The sequence below is a fragment of the Bicyclus anynana genome, chromosome 20 (assembly GCF_947172395.1).
Source record: "Bicyclus anynana chromosome 20, ilBicAnyn1.1, whole genome shotgun sequence".
Taxonomy (NCBI): domain Eukaryota; kingdom Metazoa; phylum Arthropoda; class Insecta; order Lepidoptera; family Nymphalidae; genus Bicyclus; species Bicyclus anynana.
The window spans coordinates 10,286,001-10,306,921 of NC_069102.1; the positions used below are offsets into that span (position 1 = coordinate 10,286,001).

The 20,921-nt window shown below is 37.0% G+C and overlaps 1 protein-coding gene across 2 annotated transcripts in view; it reads right to left on the reverse strand.

Moving 5' to 3' along the window:
- LOC112058000 (synaptic vesicle membrane protein VAT-1 homolog-like) overlaps positions 1 to 18,186 on the reverse strand; it is a 59,471-nt gene extending 41,285 nt beyond the window's left edge. For both annotated transcript variants that reach the window (XM_024098643.2, XM_024098642.2), the window contains exon 1: positions 17,836 to 18,186. In XM_024098643.2, the coding sequence (XP_023954411.1) occupies positions 17,836 to 18,086 (251 nt within the window). In that variant the 5' untranslated portion in view covers positions 18,087 to 18,186. The remainder of the gene's footprint in view (positions 1 to 17,835) is intronic.
- Between the last annotated feature and the right edge of the window lie 2,735 nt (positions 18,187 to 20,921).

The window sequence follows — 20,921 nt, forward strand, 5'->3', positions numbered from 1 at the left end:
CCGGAAGTTCTAAATAGATAATTACTTTAATGACATTAACTGTAAATATTCGGTTTCTTTTGGAATTAATTTACTTACATTTTGTTATAATTTTAATTTATAATAGCTCTTAAATACTTTCTTCGATAATATTATATTACAATAATGTTACATTGCTACTAAAAGCTTTCATAACGGCCTGCATAGCGTGTCGTAGATATACTGTCATAACAGATAACTAATGTACAGTTAATGACATAAGCGATAGTATCATAGCGGAATGTATCCTATTTGATACAATATATTGCTATAGCGTGTTCAAGAACCTGTAATTGTTGAAGAATTTACACGTGTTCTTTGTATACAAATATATAAGTAATTTAGTTTTACTGCTACTCGCACGTCTGTGTTCTCATCTTACCTATAATTGCGACTAATATTATAGTGAAGGTATGTTTGGATGAAGCAACTCACTGCTCAATGGATGGGTTTGGAAATTTAACACAAAATGTACTATAATATATAATTACATATAAATTTTGATTCACATGCGGGTCGAGATATACATTTTTACGAGACGATTTTTTCATAGTTTCAAGCGAATGTAGGCATAATAACCTCATATGTTTTTAATTTGACCTCTATACTTGACAGAGATTTGACTGACTGATGGAAAGTCAGACAGACAACAAGTAATCCTATAAGAGTTCGTTTTTTCTTTTGACATACGTAACCCCAAAAACAAAGACTGTGGAATCCGACGCCTATACTTAAGTATATACTGTGATATAAATGCTTCAAGATATAAATGCGGGAGTCGAATATCTAGATACCTGCTATACGAAATAATATAACCAGTCACAGTAAAATAACATGAGTACAATGTATTGTATGAGTCAACATACTAAAATCATTGTTACCACAATATGTAGTAATTTTACAGTGATTCATGAATATAATAGAGAGCACATAAATATGATTTATGAGTAAACTAGCGGATAACCGCGACATTTTTTAATAAACTATACTTTATAAACCTTCCTCTTGAATCACCCCGTTTATTGGTGTAAAACGCATCAAAAACAAATCCAAATCATCGCTTAAAAGATCTCAGTGTCCATACATATGATATAGATATACATACATATGATATAGATACAGAGGAGCGACAGGAAGCGACTTTGTTTTGTACTATGTTACTAAATAGCCCCGGGTGCTGAATCCTGGACCACATCTTTCGTAGGCGAACTAAATAAGCTCTAATTGAAAAGGAGCCATCTATACTAATATTATAAAGCGGTAAAAGTATTGTGGGGGATAATCTCTGGATCTAGTAAACAGATTTCGCCATTAGAAAGCCACGTTATTTGTGTGTGTCATAGGCTGTATTTCATCCCCGTATTCGAACAGGAACTACGCGATTGAAGCTGCAGGTCGTTGGCTATTTTACAATAAAATACGAGCACAATGTATCATATATGAGTCACCGTAGTATCAGTACTGTGAGTCGTGATTACCATAGCGGGGACATTATTATGATTTATGAATAAAAATAGCAATACAGCTTGTGTTTCACGTGCAGTCTGTATACACCGCGCCGAATGGAATTTCCTGATTCGCGTGCTTTCTGATTCATTTGTATTCAGTTAGTACACAAACCAATGGCTACGGCTAGCCGATACGTATACGAGCTGTGTTACGAACGCATTATGAATCGGCACAGGAAACTGTGGCTTCGATTACGAGTGTTTTATATTCTATTAATATGTTTTAATATCCTGGACGCGTGAATTTTATATCTAGCGGTTATTATTGATTGATTGAGATAAGCTTTTTGGTCACGACTGTACTTCTTGCGACGAACATATTTTCAACCGACGAAAAACAAAGTAAAGGTTAACAATTCGACGTGTATATATATTTTTTATTTATAGACTTATGTGCGCTTCTTCCCTACACCTACCCTTCCCTACTCCCACCATACCTTATCCTACCCCTACCCTATGTGTTTGTCTCGATTTGCATGACAAATGCATGCATGCGACATTGTGACAGTACTGCAAAGTTAACAGTCTCAAGTACGTCATACTTTCCGATGAATTTAAGAGACAATCAAGTTTGCATCATTCAATTTAGTAAGTTACAAGCTTCTGTTTTATATGACCAGCATTTAATGTTAATGCTCGCTTAATTACTCTTCGTAAACGTTTTTTTAGGTTTCGTGAGCAAATAGTATTTATTTACATGCTAAGTAAATGGCCTGGCTAAAATGCATGGAATGTATTATAAAATGTGTCGCGTGAGGAATGGAATTGGGTTGATATGTCGACCAGAGTATATCGTGACTGGACCACGTCACGTACAATTCTTGTGAAGGAATTTAGGGTACGATTAGGTATATGCAATTGGCCACTAACGAACCTATATCAAATTATCGATATCGACATGCATGTTATTGCGTTTATCGACAAAACTTAAACTCCACCGTAGCAAACTCAAAATGGTTAATAGAACTAAATAAATAACTTTCAGTTCCAGGGATAACTGACAGTCTTCGGAGCATGCATGGAGGAAGAAGAAACATAGATACATGTTGTGCTTAGATGCAGAGGTGTTTTAGAACAACGCGCAACATATTATTGGTTATCCACCTCCTCCATGAGGCGGCCTGCTAAGCTGGAGTAAGCTCAGTTGGCAGGAGTGACTCCAGCGGGAAAACATCGTTTTTTTTTTTATTCTTTACAAGTTAGCCCTTGATTACAGTCTCACCTGATGGTAAGTGATGATGCAATTGTGAGGAGGAGGATGAAAATCCACACCCCTTTCGGTTTCTGCACGACATCGTACCGGAACGCTAAATCGCTTGGCGGTACGTCTTTGTCGGTAACCGGTCGTGAGGAAACCTGGATACCTGAGAATTTTCTTAATTCTCTACGTGTAAAGTCTGCTAATCCTCATTAATCCATCTGTTATCTTTTCAAAAGTTAACTGTTGAATCGATTTAGATGAATATTGGTACAGTGACAAAAAGGACCTTGCAGATGCGTGATGGCTATTTTTTATTCCGGAAAAAATTACGGTTAACGTGGAATTTCGAAAACAGAATTTTACGCGAACGAAGTCGCAAGCGTCCGCTAATATACAATATAATGTGTTTCAAGAATTTTGAATACTTTTGCAAAATAAAAGTTGAAATTTTTCAGAGTTACTCATAGAACAAAAGTTTTTTTAGGGTAATTGGTACATTGACTATCACTCTAATAAATAAAGTAAAAAGAAGATGAAAAACACCAATTTTCTCGCAGACGACGTCGCGAACGTTCGCTTCGTAAAGGAAATGTATAGAATTATTTAGTGCATCATTAACAAGTGAAAGGCCGAGTAAACGATCGATAAACAACATTAACATAATCATTTCAGATAGAAATGAAGCGAAACCACACATATGAACTGATCAACTGTACTGATTGAATCCTTATGAATAATGGAATAGATAATCAATCTTTGTACGAAGGAAATGAGTTGATCGCGGTCAGTTTCTTATCACATCAAATCAATCTATTTTCATAGAAGCTTTTCTATAAAGGAACACCCAAGCAGTAGCTCGCCATCCGGATACGAGATTCTTGTAATAGGAAGAGACGACAAGAGACTCAACAGTTGCGCTTTTAAGATAAATAATAGTTGTTAGTTAGTTATGAAATGATGAGCTTTTCTTTCTGTATGTATGTATGTATGTATGTATGTATGTTTTGTCTGTCTGTATTATCAAAAACTACTCGACAGATTTTAACGAAACTTGGCACAATTATCCTTCATGCACCTGGGCAGGTTATAGTATACTTTTCATCACGCTACGATCAATAGGAGCAGAGCAGTGAAGGGAAATGTTGGGAAAACGGAAAAAGTTACTCCATTTTAACAGCGATACTACTGTAAAGGCTGGATTACAGAGGTCTAAGGGCGGACGAAGTCACGGGCGTCTGCTAGTTCGTAATAAAGCAGGTAGGTTTAAGTTTCCCTCTTAACCCAGAAGGCGATCATTAAAAGTTGATAATGATGACTAAATGACTACTAAGTATTTATGACTACATAGATCGGAAACTTACTAGTCTCAGAGGCATGTGAGGAATTCGCGAGATGCATAGAACAATGCAGTCTGCCACGTGAGCAAAGCTTCCGATCTGCCAGACAGCCACGTGTGCTATGTATTATTTATATGCACAGTAATACATAAGTGGTCTGCCTGCGCCGTGATTGGTCACTTGATAACTGTTCTCGTTAACAAGTCATGTCTTGTGGTCAAGTTACTATAAATAACGATCTTGAATATTTTTTGCAGACTTCCAAGGTTTGTGGTACCTATTTTCATGGCTAACTTGGCATGGGTATTTTTTGATGATTTACTTTTTAATTACCCGACTACAAGAAGGGTTGTGTTTTTCGCGCGTATCTTGTAGGTATGTATGTATGTAATATTCCTTATTACCTCATATCTTCCAAACCGCTGAACGGATTTACGTAATTAAGATATCCTTAGTTTTGTCTTAATAACCCAAGTGTTCTTAGGTAGGTGAAATAAAAAAACCAACACGACGACTGTGAGATGCTATAGAATCGATGTGAAAAATTTCTATATGGGTATCGGGTATCAAGGGCTCTTCTAGAGGATTTTAAAATAGTATATCATGGCCATATTTAAAAACCTACAGTTATAAAAATTGTTATTTATTAATCGCACTACAAAATACGTGAGGCGGATGACTAGTTGCGAGCAGGTTTTATTTTGTTTAATAGTTTAAAGGATTATTTATGACTTACCTATTCAAATTTTGTGAACAGTTTAGTTATTTGTAAAATAGAACTAACTTTACAAATGAATGCATTCCGTTTATCTAAAAAAATCTAAATTTGTAATTACATATCCACCAATCGTTTTGTTTTGATCATTGGAAAAGAACTACGTGCCCACTAACATCGATATAAATCGTTAGATGGGCCCCTCCATATTAAAGAACGCACAATTTTATGTCATAATCAAAAGACGTGCACGCACATCTTATCTTAGTACGTAACAAGCGCATGCTGTGAGTGGACGTGGACATAGAAAAATATTTACTGTTTTTTCTTATTTTAATCCCTTAATTATACCTTCGTGTTCATTTTGGAAGTGTAAAAACACAAGCCACAACATTAATAAAAAGAAATGTGTTACGTGATGATGTACTCAGTGTGCGAAACCAATGACAATCTGCGACGCTTTGAGGCCCATCTAACGATCTACGATCGATGCCCACTAACTATATATACTTTACTAACTTAGTAGTAAGTAGCTTATAAAGTTAGAACTTTAACAGTACCATCCATTAAAAAGTTAATTGTCTATCAAAGTAGGTAGCCGGTATTACAATGTCGTCTACATTCCCACGCCAGAAGCTAAATAAAACAGAACGTATTATATTCCGTCTACCCCGTGTTATGTAGGTATACTTAACTACGATAAAATGCCAATGATTAGCATTAATTGTTGTCCTCTCAGGAAATGAGTCTTCATTCCACAGCTGGTTGGACACTCACTTGGGGTGGTCAAACAACCATAAATGTAAATCAACTTAGTTATCCGGACCCTCTTCAAATTGTGACAATTTTTCAACTGCTACGATTACAACGGTAAAATAGGTGCAGGAGAAAGTAATAAGACCAACACTACGCATTTACTAAATTATTAAATACTAGTGGACGCCTGCGACTTCGTCCGCGTGGAAATCAGTTGATTTTTCCGGGATGAAAAGTAGCCTATGTGTAAATACAGTGTAAAATCTATTTCCATTCCAAATTTCAGCTAAATCGCTTCAATAGCCGCTGCAAGAAGAAGGAACAAACATACACACACAAACTTACGCCTTTAAAATAAGTATTACTGTGATAACCTGACAGATTCAACTAAATATATTCGTAGGTATAGGTAGGTTCTTATATTCTACCTGAAAAGTAGCCTATATTGTGTTAATCCAGAGTAAAATCTATTTCCATTCCAAATTTCAGCCAAATCGCTTCAGTTGCCGCAGCGTAAAGGAGAATTAGAAATGCTTACACACACTCACAAACTTTAGCCTTTATAATATTAGTGAGATTTTCTGAAAATACGAAAAAAAACTTCGAATTCACGAGAAATCTACATGTCAGATTAAAATGAAAGATGTTTGTGGAATTACAGTTAATTATATTCAATTAAAATGCCGAACCTTTATTAATGTTCGATTATATTAAGGTAATAATTAAACAATAACAATTGTTCATAATAAATTAACAACGGATATAGAACAGACAAGAATGCGATAATTAAGCAATTATCGCTTTCGAAATGCATCGCAGTCTTTGATAATAAATAGCCTCCCGGTCTTGAAGGTTCAAGTAACGAGTTAGTACAGCTACCTATATTTAGTTGAATATACATAAAACTATCTACGCGTATATTTAGTTGAAACTATTACTAATGTTATAAAGAGGTAAAGTTTGTGGCATTTTTAGGGATAATCTTTGGATCTACTAAACCGATTTTAAATATTCTTTTACCAATAAAAAGCTACGTTATCTGCGAGTGTCGTAGGCTATGTTTTATCCCCGTATTCCTACGGGAACGGGTACTACACGGAACCGAACCGAGTGGAGGAGTACCAAATACTACCTCAAAATTGAAATCGGCTTATCGAATCGTTTAAAATTATGAAGAAAAGTTTGAAAATACATAGTAGATATAAGGATAAAGAGAAAGAGTTCCTTATCATTGCAACATTCCAATGTTCTGAGAAGATTGATAAGGTTTCGGGAATGTAAGGAATGACTGTACATAGTCAAAGTCAATATATCGATAGTATTGTTTGATGTCATCTAATTCCACAAACAACAGATAATGTGTTGATCGTCCTACAACTGATATGAACGAGGATAATCTCACCTGCATTGTTTTTTACTTTCTGGTGTTTATATGCCGACAGTTATTACGTATTTTTATAGGTTGTCGGGTTTTCTAATTTTTCAATTATTGACAATTGTTAGTTCTTTTATGCTGCATAAAGATCTGACTGTCTGGCAGAAATCTTCTCGTAACACAACAGCTTCCAATAAAGTAGTACTTAGATATTTTAGCAGGTTGACTTAGATCGAGTGTTTAGCCATGTATAGAGGCTGCGATATCCGTGAAGATTACGGTATTTTTCAAAATAATAATTTTTCTAAAGTAGGTATTCTTTCCAATCTCAATTAAACAAAACCTGATCGTTTTCTATCCCTCAAAACCAGTATTTTTTCCAGGATAAAATGTTCCTCGTGCCGTTTCCTACACCTTTATCAATGTTGTACATTTCATGGTGATCAGTTAAGTAATTGAGCTAGAAAAGCGAAACAAACTAACAATCACGTAATAGTGGTAATCAGGGTGTTTTTAGACGAAGAATAACGTCTTTAAGCCCATCGCTTACTTAAGCTAATCTATACTAATATTTAAAAGAGGTAAAATTTGTGGAATTGTAGGGGGTAATCACTGGATCTACAGAACCGATTTTGAAAATTCGTTTACCAATAGAAATCCACGTTATTTGTGAGTATCAATTTAACCCCGAATTCACACGGGAACGGCGTCGGCTAGTAACAAATATAATGCACTGCTTAATGAAAATTAATCAAACATGCTTACGAAGTTCTATGAATAGAAAATTATCACATATAATCATCATCAACCATTATTTGATTTAAACCATTCAACTGCCGACCGTTTCATTTAATAAAGAGCAACATCCACGACCGACCCCTGACTATACACATGCGGGTGACAAAAAAAGGGCATCCACACCCGAAATTACGACTGTTAGGAGACTAAACTAAATATCATAATCGTAAGATCACATTCACACTAGCGACATGTCTCTCTAGACATCACCTGCATTGTTTTTGACTTTCTGGCTATGCTCTTTTAAGTGCATGACATCATGCTGATCGCGACCAACACACAATCAATTTTATCGGATGTTAGTGCAGCAGGCATGGGAACTTATTGGATGGTGAGTGGCTAACATTAAAGATCAAGGCTTAACTTGCAGAATCTTCATATAACGCAACAGCTTCCAATAAAGTAGGGAAGAATATTTTAGGAGGTTTTATTTAAGGTTTTATTTAATAAAGAGCAACATCTACGGCCCCTGACGATACACATGCGGGTGACAAAAAAAGGGCACCACACCCGAAATTACGACTGTTAGAGACTGTAAACTAAAAATCATAATCGTAAGATCATATTCACACTAGCGACATGTCTCTCTATAGATAATAGGAAAAGATTTGAAAGTAATTTGAGTCTAAAGTCTGTCTGTCTCTGCTGATAAACTAGAGCATTCGTGCGAATGTTACATCACAGAAAAATATGAGAACACTTGCGGACGCCCGCGACTTCGTCCGCTTGGAAATTTAGTTTTTCACAAATCCCTCTGAATTCATCAGGATTTTTCCGGGATAAAGTAGCCTATGTGTTAATCCAGAGTAAAATCTATTTCCATTTCAAATTTCAGCCAAATCGGTGCAGTAGTAGCGGCGTTAAAGAGTAACAAACATCCATACCAACTTTTGCGTTTATAATATTAGTAGAATTTTAACGAGCATTCTAGCGAGCTGATTTGTTCGAAACTTTTTGCCGAACCAAGTTTCTGTCATCGTTCTGACGAGCATCGAATAGAGCGTTCGCTAGACTTCTCAAGATGTTCGTAGCAATATTTGGCTCTATACTTGGCTCGGCTCGTTGTTCAAGTTAAGCTATACAATGAATTAAAGCGATGACTTCAAAATATAGAAGGTGGTCTGGGTCACTACAATCCATACAATCGCTTCGAAGCTGCCAATACCAATAAGACAAGGCGATCTTATTAATATTTAAGAGGTCGTTTTGTAAATAATAAAAATATGACACTACACGTAATTCTACGACTAAAGCCTACTGAATGAAACTACTATCTTGGCTATGAGCCAGGCTCTTAATATTATTTGTCTACAATTTGGCTGACTACTTGTTGAATGTGTCCTCATACGAATCTTTATATTCAACAAGTATTATATTTATCAGTCCCACAAAAGTATAGAAAGACTAGCCGACGCTATGCGTTTTCACCCGCGTAATTCCCGTTCCCGTGAGAAGACGGCGACAAAATATAGCCTATGACACTCACAAATAACAAGGCTTTCTACTGGTAAAAGAATTTTTAATATCGGTTCAGTAGATACAGAGATTACCCCCTAAAATACCACAAACTTTACCTCTTTATAATATTAGTATAGATGTAAGTGTATGCATATCTATGTCCCTTTTCCTAAAAGGAGGGAGGACTGGCCATGTAGGGGGCCATGTAGTGGGCCATGTAGTGGGCCATTAAAGTAACAGATAATGATGAATAAAGTTATAAAATCTATAAGAACATTATAGAGGTAAAGGTTTTTAAATTGTAGGGGGTAATCTCTAGATCTACTGAACCGATTTTTAAGATTCTTTTACCATTAGAAAACCACGTTATTCGTAAGTGTCATGTAATTGTGTTAGCTATGTTTTGTCCCCGTATTCCCACGGAAACGGTAACGACGGGGCGTCGGTTAAAGTGTTTTTCAGATAGCATAGATACGGTGACAGTCGCCTCTATGACGTTTATAATACGTACCGTAAATTCGTATTACGTACCCATTTGGCAAGCAAAATTGCAATTAGGTATTGTTTGTGCTAAGACGGACACGAGACAAAAAATCGTAACACAAAAAGTATTTTAGTGTGATCTTACCCTTAATTGACCAGCCCGGATATCGGGAATTGGGTCTGTGGGACAAAAAAAGGCACACGCTCTTAAATATAGGGGTGCGTGTAAACTAAACGCGTAAAGAAGGGTGACTTCATTCAGCTAACCTAAATATAGATCATCAACTTCCCAATCTATCTTCACTAATATTATAAAGAGGAAATGTTTTTTGTATGTTTGTTTGTGCCGATAAACTACTGCACCGATTTTAAATATATTTTCAACAATGGACAAAGTTACATTTTCAGCGAACACAGGCCACATTTTATTCCCGTATTCCTACGGGAGCAGAAACTACGCGTGAGAAACCGCGGGCGGTCTGCTAGTTTACAATTCGTGAATACTCGAACTACTAATATCTCGGTACGAAAAAGCGATTACTGTTTCTTTTCAGCTTTTTTTAGTATAATTCTGCCTCAATATGTCAACGGTTAGATCGGTCGAACTTATCACTGAGGGGTGGCGGTTCAATCCTCGTCCCGTTGGTCTATTGTCGTACCCACTCCTAGCACAGTCTTTCCCGACTAGTTGGAGGGGAATAGTAATATTGGTCAGATTTAAAAAAAGATATTACAAATATTCTTTAAAAAAAACAGGCAAAATTGTGGTTTGACATCCTCAAAATTTTTAATAAAAGCCCCTTTTTTGCAACCAATGCAAAAGTAAGTATAACAGCAAACATTACGCTTGAGATTATAGTGCGGAGCTATATTAGTTTTTAGCAGTATCCCAAAAAAGCGCCAGAGAGTTGATATATTATACGTGTACTTATATTCCCGGTATATTGGACGCTACAGAACAAGTTCTGCGATAACTTTTTGCTTGCTTAGTTAAATACGTAGCCAGTTTAACTGCCATTTTTCGATTTTGTGAGGCATACCAAATTTTGGAAAGTTTGTTTGATAATACTCCTTTTGTAAATGTATCATGATCATCACCTTTATAGTTTTCACAAGGCTTGGCTCCAATATCATGACCTACAGTTTTTAACTAATGTTGATCAGTGGTCTAGAATCTAGATAATAATTAGAATTACGAAGCTTTTACTACTCTATTAGTACTACTAATAGTAGTATCGGGTTTACTACTAATTTCGAAAGATTTTCAACCATTTTAACAGCTCTTTTTTCAAATATAATATCAACAACGCGTGTTTTAATAAGCAATTATTCAGTTACTTCACTCGAATTTGGCTGATACGTTGCCGCGTATCTCGATCTCCTAATAAAATATGCCAAGCGAGGAAGACTCCCCAATAACAAAGACTGTCAATCTATGTCAGGGGCATATTTGATGAGATTCAGCTAAAATTATGAAATATGTATGTAGATTTACATACACAAAAGGCGTCGGGTAAAAATATTCACCCCTGATCATCCACTCTAACCTTGAACAAATTGAACCGAGCGACCCTGACACGTGCCTACATAGAAATAAATTATCACTGACAAAAAACTGTAAAAATGGGGAACTTACATTGTAGTGATCAGAATACAGAACGGCTCATCGACAGGATATTGTTTAAATTCGATAATGAATCAACAAAAGTTTAACATAATTTTGTATTTTTAGTTTTTAGTTAATCAATATTATCTAACTTTTGTTCCAAACATTTTCAACCACTTCCAACCGAACACGGACAATAATTTTTGCAATTAACGATAACTGCCTTTGGACTATTGAGAAAGTACTCGTCATACAACCTAAAATAAAAAGAATAAAGTCAAAATCGAAAATGTGAGTAAATTCTCAGAGGTTTCCGTCATTTTGATTCGCTTTCAGAATACATAGTATTTACCCGATATATTTTTTTAAACAATATTTGCCATATTTTTTTTAAATATGACCAATATTCCCATTCCCCTCCAACTACGTACGACAATAGACGGTACGACAATAGATCGAACCACCTCTCCTCGGTGATGAATCTAACCGCTCTTACCGTTGAGCTATTGAGGCTATAGACTTTACTCGAGTTAAGGTTAAGAACACAAGAGGAGAGGAAAGCCAAATAAGAGATGGTTGAAGTGTGTAAAAAGGAGTGACAATGTCAGAGGCGAATAAAAACTTATGACATATTGTGCCGACCCTACTTAAATGGGATAAGGAAAAGGCTATGTTGACGCTTACCAGTTAGAAAGCACGAAACCTTTTTCAGGGTGAATTTTTGGAGGTCAAATTTGTTAATATGAAGTGCTATCCACATAATGCTATGAATAATGTATAAGTGTATCGTATCCCATAAGATGTCTGCCCTAACTCTGCCTTAAAACAATGTTGGAGCGATAGAAAGACGACGTGAGATCATTTGCGAGATCCATGCGTGGCATATCATATAAACGCTTTATCCAGATCTAATGTACTGAAGTCTTACAGTGAAATTCATAGACGTTGTAGGGGCACCCCCAGGGCCTCATTCAGCCGCTGAGGGTCAAATTTAACCTCTATTTATTTGAGAGTTTGACACTTAGCGGGTGAATAATGTCCTGGGGATGTCTCTATAATGTCTATGAATTCCACTGTTAAAGTAATAAGAAATGCAATTCGACAGATTGTAATAAATTAACAGGAAACATCTATTTTAATTACTTGTAGGATTTAATACAAAGTAAATGAAAACTTGATCAATCGAAGAAAATCTGTACAGACCCGTGGTTATAGTTGTGTATTTTCATTTTTAAACCAAAGAATTGTAAGAAAACTTGTATATATCGAGCAAATTCGTCGGATGACCAATTTTCGCTGTATATTTATTTCATTTTCATTATAAGTAACATTAGAAGCAAATCCGATGTAAAAACTTAATCAATCGAAGAATATTAATGGGGCACTTGAATATTGCCGTATATAAATTTTATATACCTACGAGCAAAACTGAAGCGAATCCTAAGCAAATAAATGTGAAAACTTGATCGATCGAAGCGAATTCGTCAGCCAAGTGATTATCGCTGTATAAATTCTAGACGAGGGACCACCAGGGAAAATGTTATATCCGTTTTATGTTTAGAATAATGATTACGCTTAACATGTTTTTTGTTGGTTATATTTTTAGATTAAGTCAGTCAGTCGAGCCATCTGCTTAAAATAGTCATGGTTTTTTAAAGTGAAATACATGATTATCATCAAAACGAATTTCTTTAAAACACTCAGTGTGGACGTCGCAAAATTTGCATCTTTAGATTCATGGGTTTCTATTTCATATTTAGAAGAAACGTCTCAGTGAAGATAGCTTTTTTACATGACTTTACGATTATAGCAAAACCTATGTCTGTACCTAACAACCCGTACGAGAGACAATTTTTAGACAAGATTTAGACATTCTAATATTCGGAGACCTATAAAATTTGTAGCTTTTAGTACCTACCTACATATTTAAATGTTCCCCAAAATTAATAACACTCAACGGAATATTATTACAGATAAGCGAAAATCCCCAGTGAAAAAAAATATCACTGTACCCACTTAATAGAAAATTTAATGGATCGTTGAAAAGATTCGAGTCGCGTATCTGAGATCCGATGATAAATTGCCTTCGTACGCTCAAGTCGACTCCGCCTTTGTAACAATTAAACTATCTACACATTAATATATCATAATGCTTTTCAAATTTGATTTCTGTGCGTTAATGTACTGAACAACAATCAATCGTTAATATAAAATCCGTTAAGATTCTTGGAGCAGATGATTTATGTTTAAGTAGTACCTATGAGTATGTTCTGGATAATTCCATTAAAGTATCAGATAAGTCATTAGTAGAATTAAAAACCAAACTTTGTTAAGAGATCATAATTATAGTCGAAAGGTAAAAAATCTAAACTGCTTAGTACACAACATAGTAATAGCATAAGGTATCTAAAAGTAAACGAGAAAGTAGGTACGATATACTCGTAAAAGATTTTCTCATCCGCTATCCCAAAAATGCAAAGGACGAATTCCTAGAGAGATTCACCAGACTGAGAGGAGAATAAACTACCAACACATGCTTCGGTACATTTCGTCGAAGAATATGCTGGCGCTATAATAAAACAAGGTTCGGCGTTGAAAGACGAAGAGCCGGGGACTGGGAGCGCGGCTGTATTGATCTGCCGCCGCCCCGTCCCCCGTCCCCCGCGCCCCTACCCGCCAGACATTACAGGAGCACTCGCAACCCTCACCCCCTGACGCACGCGCCCTCCCGACACCCCGATACGCAGCCACACCCCTTTTTAATACGAACGCCGAGTCACGGGATTTTCCAATTCAATTTACCCAGCAATCGGGAATAGATGACTAGACTATTAAAACTATACCTAAAATGAAATCCCAAGTGGTAACATAAATATAAATCGCTTAAAGCACGCACATGCGATTGAAATCGATAACGACGATACGAGAACTGCTCGAGAAAGTAAAATGCAAACGTCCGTCTGAGAAAAAACGCACGAAACCGATTTTAGGATGTTTGTCAATTATCATGCACGCTTTGTCGTTTATAATAAAAACGAAAAAAAAATGGAGAAAGATTAAGAGAATGCGAAATGTTTACTGCCATATATAGAAAAGCGAATGCCGAATTCGATTATGGACACAATAAGCAATGAGACATTTTCGTAAGTTCAATGACTCTGCGAACAATGTACCGCGAGAGACGGTCGAGCCGACCCGCCAGCAGCATCTGGTACACGACACGATCAGGGATTTTATTTTATAGTCACGCCACATGTCCAGACCAAATGTCTATCCCAATACACTATAGTAACTTGAAAAAAAGCAAAAAAACTGTTCATGACAGTTCAAAATAAAAAACTTCAAAATCTTAAAAACAGATAATGGTTTCGTTGTTAGCAATACAGAATGTGTACGAACTAGATAAAAACACTGCGGATAACATGAAATTTTAAAAAGTAAAAGTACTAAAGAATTTAAATATTATTAAAAAAGTTAGCTGCAGTAATGAAATTAGTTGTGCTTGGACAAATTCACTTTCGTTGGCGAAATGAGTCAATATCGATAACTTGAGTTCAAACTGACTCATCAGTGCAAGTTGAAAACATTCGTACTTATAGCCAGAATACATTTGTGACGCACGAGTCATAGTCATCCCTAATGTTAAGCCTATTGTTTTTCAAATTGTACCGTTTCCCGAGAATTTGAACAAAAAATCGCTACCTACTTTGCGATTTGCTATCTTGAAGGTTATACCTACTCGTACGTTGCATTCTGTGGAATTATACTTACCTTTTGCTTGTGAAAAGAACACACATTTTAAGTCCATGTTTCGTAATAATGAACGATGAATAAATAAAAAGTTAAATGTTATGGAACCTATCAATTATTCGAACACGTGTTAATAAAATGAAAGAAATGGTCAGATTAGTATAATGTACCTATAATACCAAGTTACATAAGTATAATCGAGAATATACGGCACATTTTAACTTACGTTACTAGAAACAGCATAAGATTGCAAAGTCAAGTCCACCCACTCTACAATGCAACCCGCGGAGAGTTGCAAGTTATTCCAATCGAGTTAGTTCAAGAGCATTACTTTCTAGTGACTCATAGGAAGAGAGCTATCTCGTACAGACGGTCCCAATAAGGAAGAGGGTAATAAACGAATTCATCTCTCCCATCTTATGTGGCTTCGTAGCCCATTAAAATACACAATGCTGCACTTTATTCCATAGCGGCCGACCCCAGTTCTCGAAGGGCAGATGTTATTTTTAGGCTTTAAATTGATACACCAACAAAGGAAGGGATGCGTGCAATTAACACGCACTTTCAACGTAACGCGAGCGGCGATGATGACAGTGTGATGGAATTTGTGATAACATTGTTATATGATAGCGAAACTTAAAACAAATATAGAGACTTATAAAGTACTTAAACAAAAAAACGCCTTTGGATCCCTTATAACGGAGATTACGACAGGAAAAAGCCGTTAAAATCAGGTCAGGGGAACAAAAACAAGCAAAGCTCTTATCCCCAATCGTATTCACATTTAATTAAACACACACAGAAAAAGAAAGCCACTTGGGTACAAGGGCGTATATCAGATTGTTCTCGGAAGACATTTCTGACACTGGCTGACCTAATTGAATATAATGGTGTGTTATTCATCTGTCCGATCCCTTCTTGATGTCTTACAAAAACATATTATGAGATGCGGCGTCACTGAAGCGTCCGCACCATAGACGTGCAGTGTAATAGGTTTGAATTTCATTTTATAACTCTTACATGTCATTAAATTAATTGCGCCATTAAAATAAGGGGCCCTTGTGTACCAGTCAATGGTTATAATATGATGGTTGATTGTATAGAAGTTGTTTCGCTGTGTTTACTCAAATTCTATTTCCAGAATACTTCTATCCATTACGCTTTCCTATAAATCACTTTAAAGCTTCTTTATAACATGATGAATGGTATGATAAATTTACAAATCACAATATTTTATCACATCCTTCATCTATTTGTAACACAATTACGAAAATTATTGTCGATTGCTTAAAAATATTCAAGACTCAAATAGTTCAATACTTTATGCTTTCTCCCCACGCTCATTAGAAACATCAAATCATGAGCAAATAGACTGAAAACGTTTGAAGAATCCTGAGATTCTTTAAATTTCGTTTTACATAATATGTTTCTTTATTTGTGGGTCAACATTCTTTAAGTTATTTGGATGGTTGTTTTGTTTTGTTTATGTTACTGTTAAACAGAGCACCGTTCATCCTTGAACTGATCTATATTTAGACATACAGACGATCTTTTGATCCTTACCATATCCCTACTTAAGTTCCGAGAATTTAGTGACGAGATTGTATGCATACAAAAAGTAAACGCATCATGTCCGTAGCATGTTTATCAATATACGGTATTAATGGAAACATTTTGTTAAAAACGAATGTACTCAAGGGAAATATTTTGTAAATTTAGATTCGTGTAACTTGCATGTTAACACCGGTCCTGAATTTGACGTCAATATATTTTCGCGGCAGTTGTTGTCGAGAATGCCGCGGTCATTTACATAGGTCTGCGATAAGCGAGCTATATTTAGAGAAAGTGGGGATGTACTCTGCCTAGCTCGCACCTCGCTGACACCTACGCGCACCCACTCCCTCAAACCTTGGTTGCCTCCTCGCGACAATCCTCACGCTTACATGTAACTTAGACGACATCTATTCATCTACTATTAGACATCAACGCATCGTTTGAGCTAGCCGCTAGACAAAACGATCGTCGAGTTAGCTCGCACTTAATGGGTCTTTGCTTAATACGTTAAATGGCCTCTCGATTCGTCAAGTGCACGCTTTGTTGAGGCTGTTACAGCAGTTAACTTTAACGAGAAAAGTGGCAGATAACTCATGCCTCGTAAGTAGCCTGTCCGGTTGGCGATTCTCGCCCGATGGATTATCTGCAGTGCTGAAGCGATAAAAACGAACAAAGAACAATACAAACCATTAGAGTACCTTTCGCGTGAACTTGCGGATTCGGGTGACAGTTTGGCTTTTTAGCTGATAAAACATGGCGGAATTTTGAGCAAATAAGTTATATTGCTGTTACATCACCGAAAATTAGTTGTAAGTAATCGTATAGATCGACAGATTGTAATTCCCCCGAGGGGCGCGTCTCAGACAAGGAATGCGAGTGTGCGTGCAAAACGTACAATCGCGCACACAAGCCGTGCTACGGCAGATGTTAATGAAGCAGGCGAGACGCGAAAACGGGATCCGATAGGTATTGCGGATTATACTCCGGCCGTGCCACTGGGTAAGTGGGTACAACTCACCGCCCGTGAAATTATATCACGAACCGAACACATACTCGTTATTACAGCACTGAAGACAGACAACTTAAACATTGTCGTAACACCGAAAATTCATTTACAACGAACTGAGTTTTATTAGCTAGTTATAACTGACAATCAAACTGATTCAGTTGTCTACCCTCTTTTACAAAGACATTTTTACTTATCCGAAGATTAGTAGTTTTACAAATTAAAATATTTTTACTCAAGTAATGTAATAAGATATAAAAAAAAACTCACCATGCTTTGACGCGAATGAGCACCTCTCCCTCCGCTAGTGTTGGCTCGGGCTTCTTCAAAATCTTAACAGTTTTGAGACCCCCGAAGCCGGTGAGTACGACTGCGCGCATCTCTTTGGGCGGCGGGGTCTCCTTTTCTTTTTCCTCGGTGGCCTTTTCGGGGGTCTCTTCCGGGGGCGTTTCGGTGGTGCCGTTCTCGGTAGGGGTCTTCTCGGGCGCTGCGGCCGCGGGGGTTTCTGTGCTCTCCGTCATGTCTGCGGTGGATTGTGGGTCGAGCGGTACGGCGAGCGAGCGCGGTGCGAATGAGGAAGCCGGCCGGTGGGTTGACGCGTCGCGACACGAATGAGTGGAGGGAAGGGAAGAGCTCGCGCAGCCGGGGTGGCGGGGTGGCGGGGCGCGGGGCGCGGGGCGGGCGCGAACAGGTGGCCGCCGCCGCCCGACCCCCGCCCGCGCCGGCTCCGACCCCCGCTCGATATTGCACTACACAAAACCTGGATTAACTTTATTACGCCTTTACAAGTTCATTTTAAAACAATATTAAAACTACCTACTCAAATTGACTAAGTACCTAAACCTATAACAACATACCTTATTAATTTAAAAATGACAAAAAAAGGATATAGTAATAGGATTTAAAAAAGGTATGTTAAGGAGTGCCTACCTTACCATACCTTTTTTTTTTACTAATATTACAAACTCAAAATTTTGTATGGATGTTTTGTTACTCTTTACGCTGCAACTACTGAACCGATTTGGCTGGAATTTGGAATGGAAATTGATTTTACTCTGGATTAACACAGGCTTTTTATCTTTCACATACTTTTCATCCCGGAAAAATCCATAGTTCCCGAGGGATTTCTGAATAACTAAATTTCACGCGGACGTCCGCTAGTTATATCTAAAGGTCTTATGCGTCGTAGAATTCATCCGAATCGATGTCCATTCGTAGGTAAAGTGCCCAACATTTGCCCAACATAAACCTAGTCCTATAGGCTTTAGATGCTGCGTAGGAAAAATGCCAAAAACCTGAAAAACCAACCCAAAACCACTACGCGCTACGAACGTGACTTGGCAACGGAATCGATAACGCAAGGGTATACGTACGCCGGCGTGAAAATCGATATTGTTTGAACAATATACTACGATGTTTTCACAGTGTAACGGAAAATTCCTAAATCCCTTATAATTTTACCTCGATGCCTATTGCCCGCATCCGTTAAAATGAATACTCACAACTTGTTGAGCATTACAACAGGTTTTGCTATTATAAACTGGGATTACTGTTTCTTACGATTCTATATTTAGCTCTAATCTGCCAATACCGGTACCTATATGTAGGTATACCAATAAGCCCTTTATCTAATGTATTTCTATCTCCTATCTGCTGTATTTATAGGATTTGCATGTAGGTAAATAGGTAGGTATTTTTATTCTTTACAAGTTGGCTCTTGACTACAATTTCACCTGATGGTAAGTGATGATGCCATCTATGATGGAAGCGGGCTAACTTGTTAGGAGGGGGATGAAAATCCACACTCCTTTCGGTTTCTACACGGCATCGTACCGGAACGCTAAATCGCTTGGCGGTACGTCTTTGCCGGTAGGGTGGTAACTAGCCACGGCCGAAGCCTCCCACCAGTCAGACCTGGACCAATTAAGAAAATCTCAATATGCCCAGCCGGGGATCGAACCCAGGACCTCCGTTTTGTAAACATGTGGTACAGATTTATCGTTAAATTGTAACTTTTAAAACGTTTATGAGAATACTCACACAACAGAAAAGCTTATCATTTGTCCGATGATTTATAATAGCCTAAGAGCCTGTGAACGCCAGACTTTCGTCACTTTATAAAAACTTAAAGTTTGTCAGCTCATGCTCCTACCATAAGGTGCCATAAGTAAGCACGGTAGCAAATTATTGAGTTTGGAGCTGGCTTTAGGAGGTAGCAGGTTTTAAGGATCCAGACCCTGAACCGTCTAAGTATAAAGTGTATTTTTTTTTTGTTTTTCTCGGCATAATATAAGAAATTATATTCCCAGTCGCCAGTCACTTAGAGGCCGTACAGACTACTTTAGTATTTTAGTCGAGTACGAACAATTTTTGCACTTACCGCCCAAAAATTGTTTGTACTCGACTAAAATACAAAAGTAGTCCGAACTAGGCCTTAATTAACAAAAAAAACACGTGAATAAGTGAAAAACACTATTTAATTTGAAACATCAAGGGCCTCTAGCAAAAGGTTGCGATTAAGTCAAGTGTCTGGCAGTTTCTCTTAGCCGATAAAGATATAAAAAAATTATAAGTACTTTATACTTAGGTGGTTGAGGGTCTGGATCCTTGAAACCTGCTATCTCTCTTAGCCACCAGGGTCCAAACTCCATAGTTGGTTACGGTACTCATCTATACCTAGGATCATGAGCTGACTTTCAGCTTTTATGACGAAGGTCTTGCTCTCCGTCTATAAGCATCCTACTTCCTACTAATATTATAAACGCGAAAGTTTGTATGGATGTTTGGATTTTTTTTGTTTGGATGTTTGTTACTCTTTAACGCCGCTACTATTGAAGCGATTTGGCTTAAATTTGAAATCATTATAGATTTTACTCTGGATTAACACATAGGCTACTTTTTATCCCAAAAAAATCCATGGTTTCCCGAGATTTGCGAAAACCGATGATTTTTGATGATATGAATGTATGTTACTCTTTCACGCCTCGACTACTGAACCGAATTAGCTGAAATTTGGTATTAAGATATATTAGAGCATGGATTAACACATAGGCTAATTTTTATCCCGGAAAATCCATGATTCCCGAAGCATTTGTGAAAAACTAAATTCCACGCGGACGAAGTCGCGGGCGTCCGCTAGTTTTTCATAAATTCTTATTTATGTAATTAAAATTAATTTAAAACGAATATAATTCTGTATTTCCCGAGTTTTCATATGTTGTAGTAGATAATTATGTGAATGTACAAATGAGAAAAATATGCATTTGAATAACAAATAACAATGCATTGCAATTAATGTGATGCATTTATTTTCATTATAAATAAGTGTTATTACACTGGGCTTAATCAATATTGCT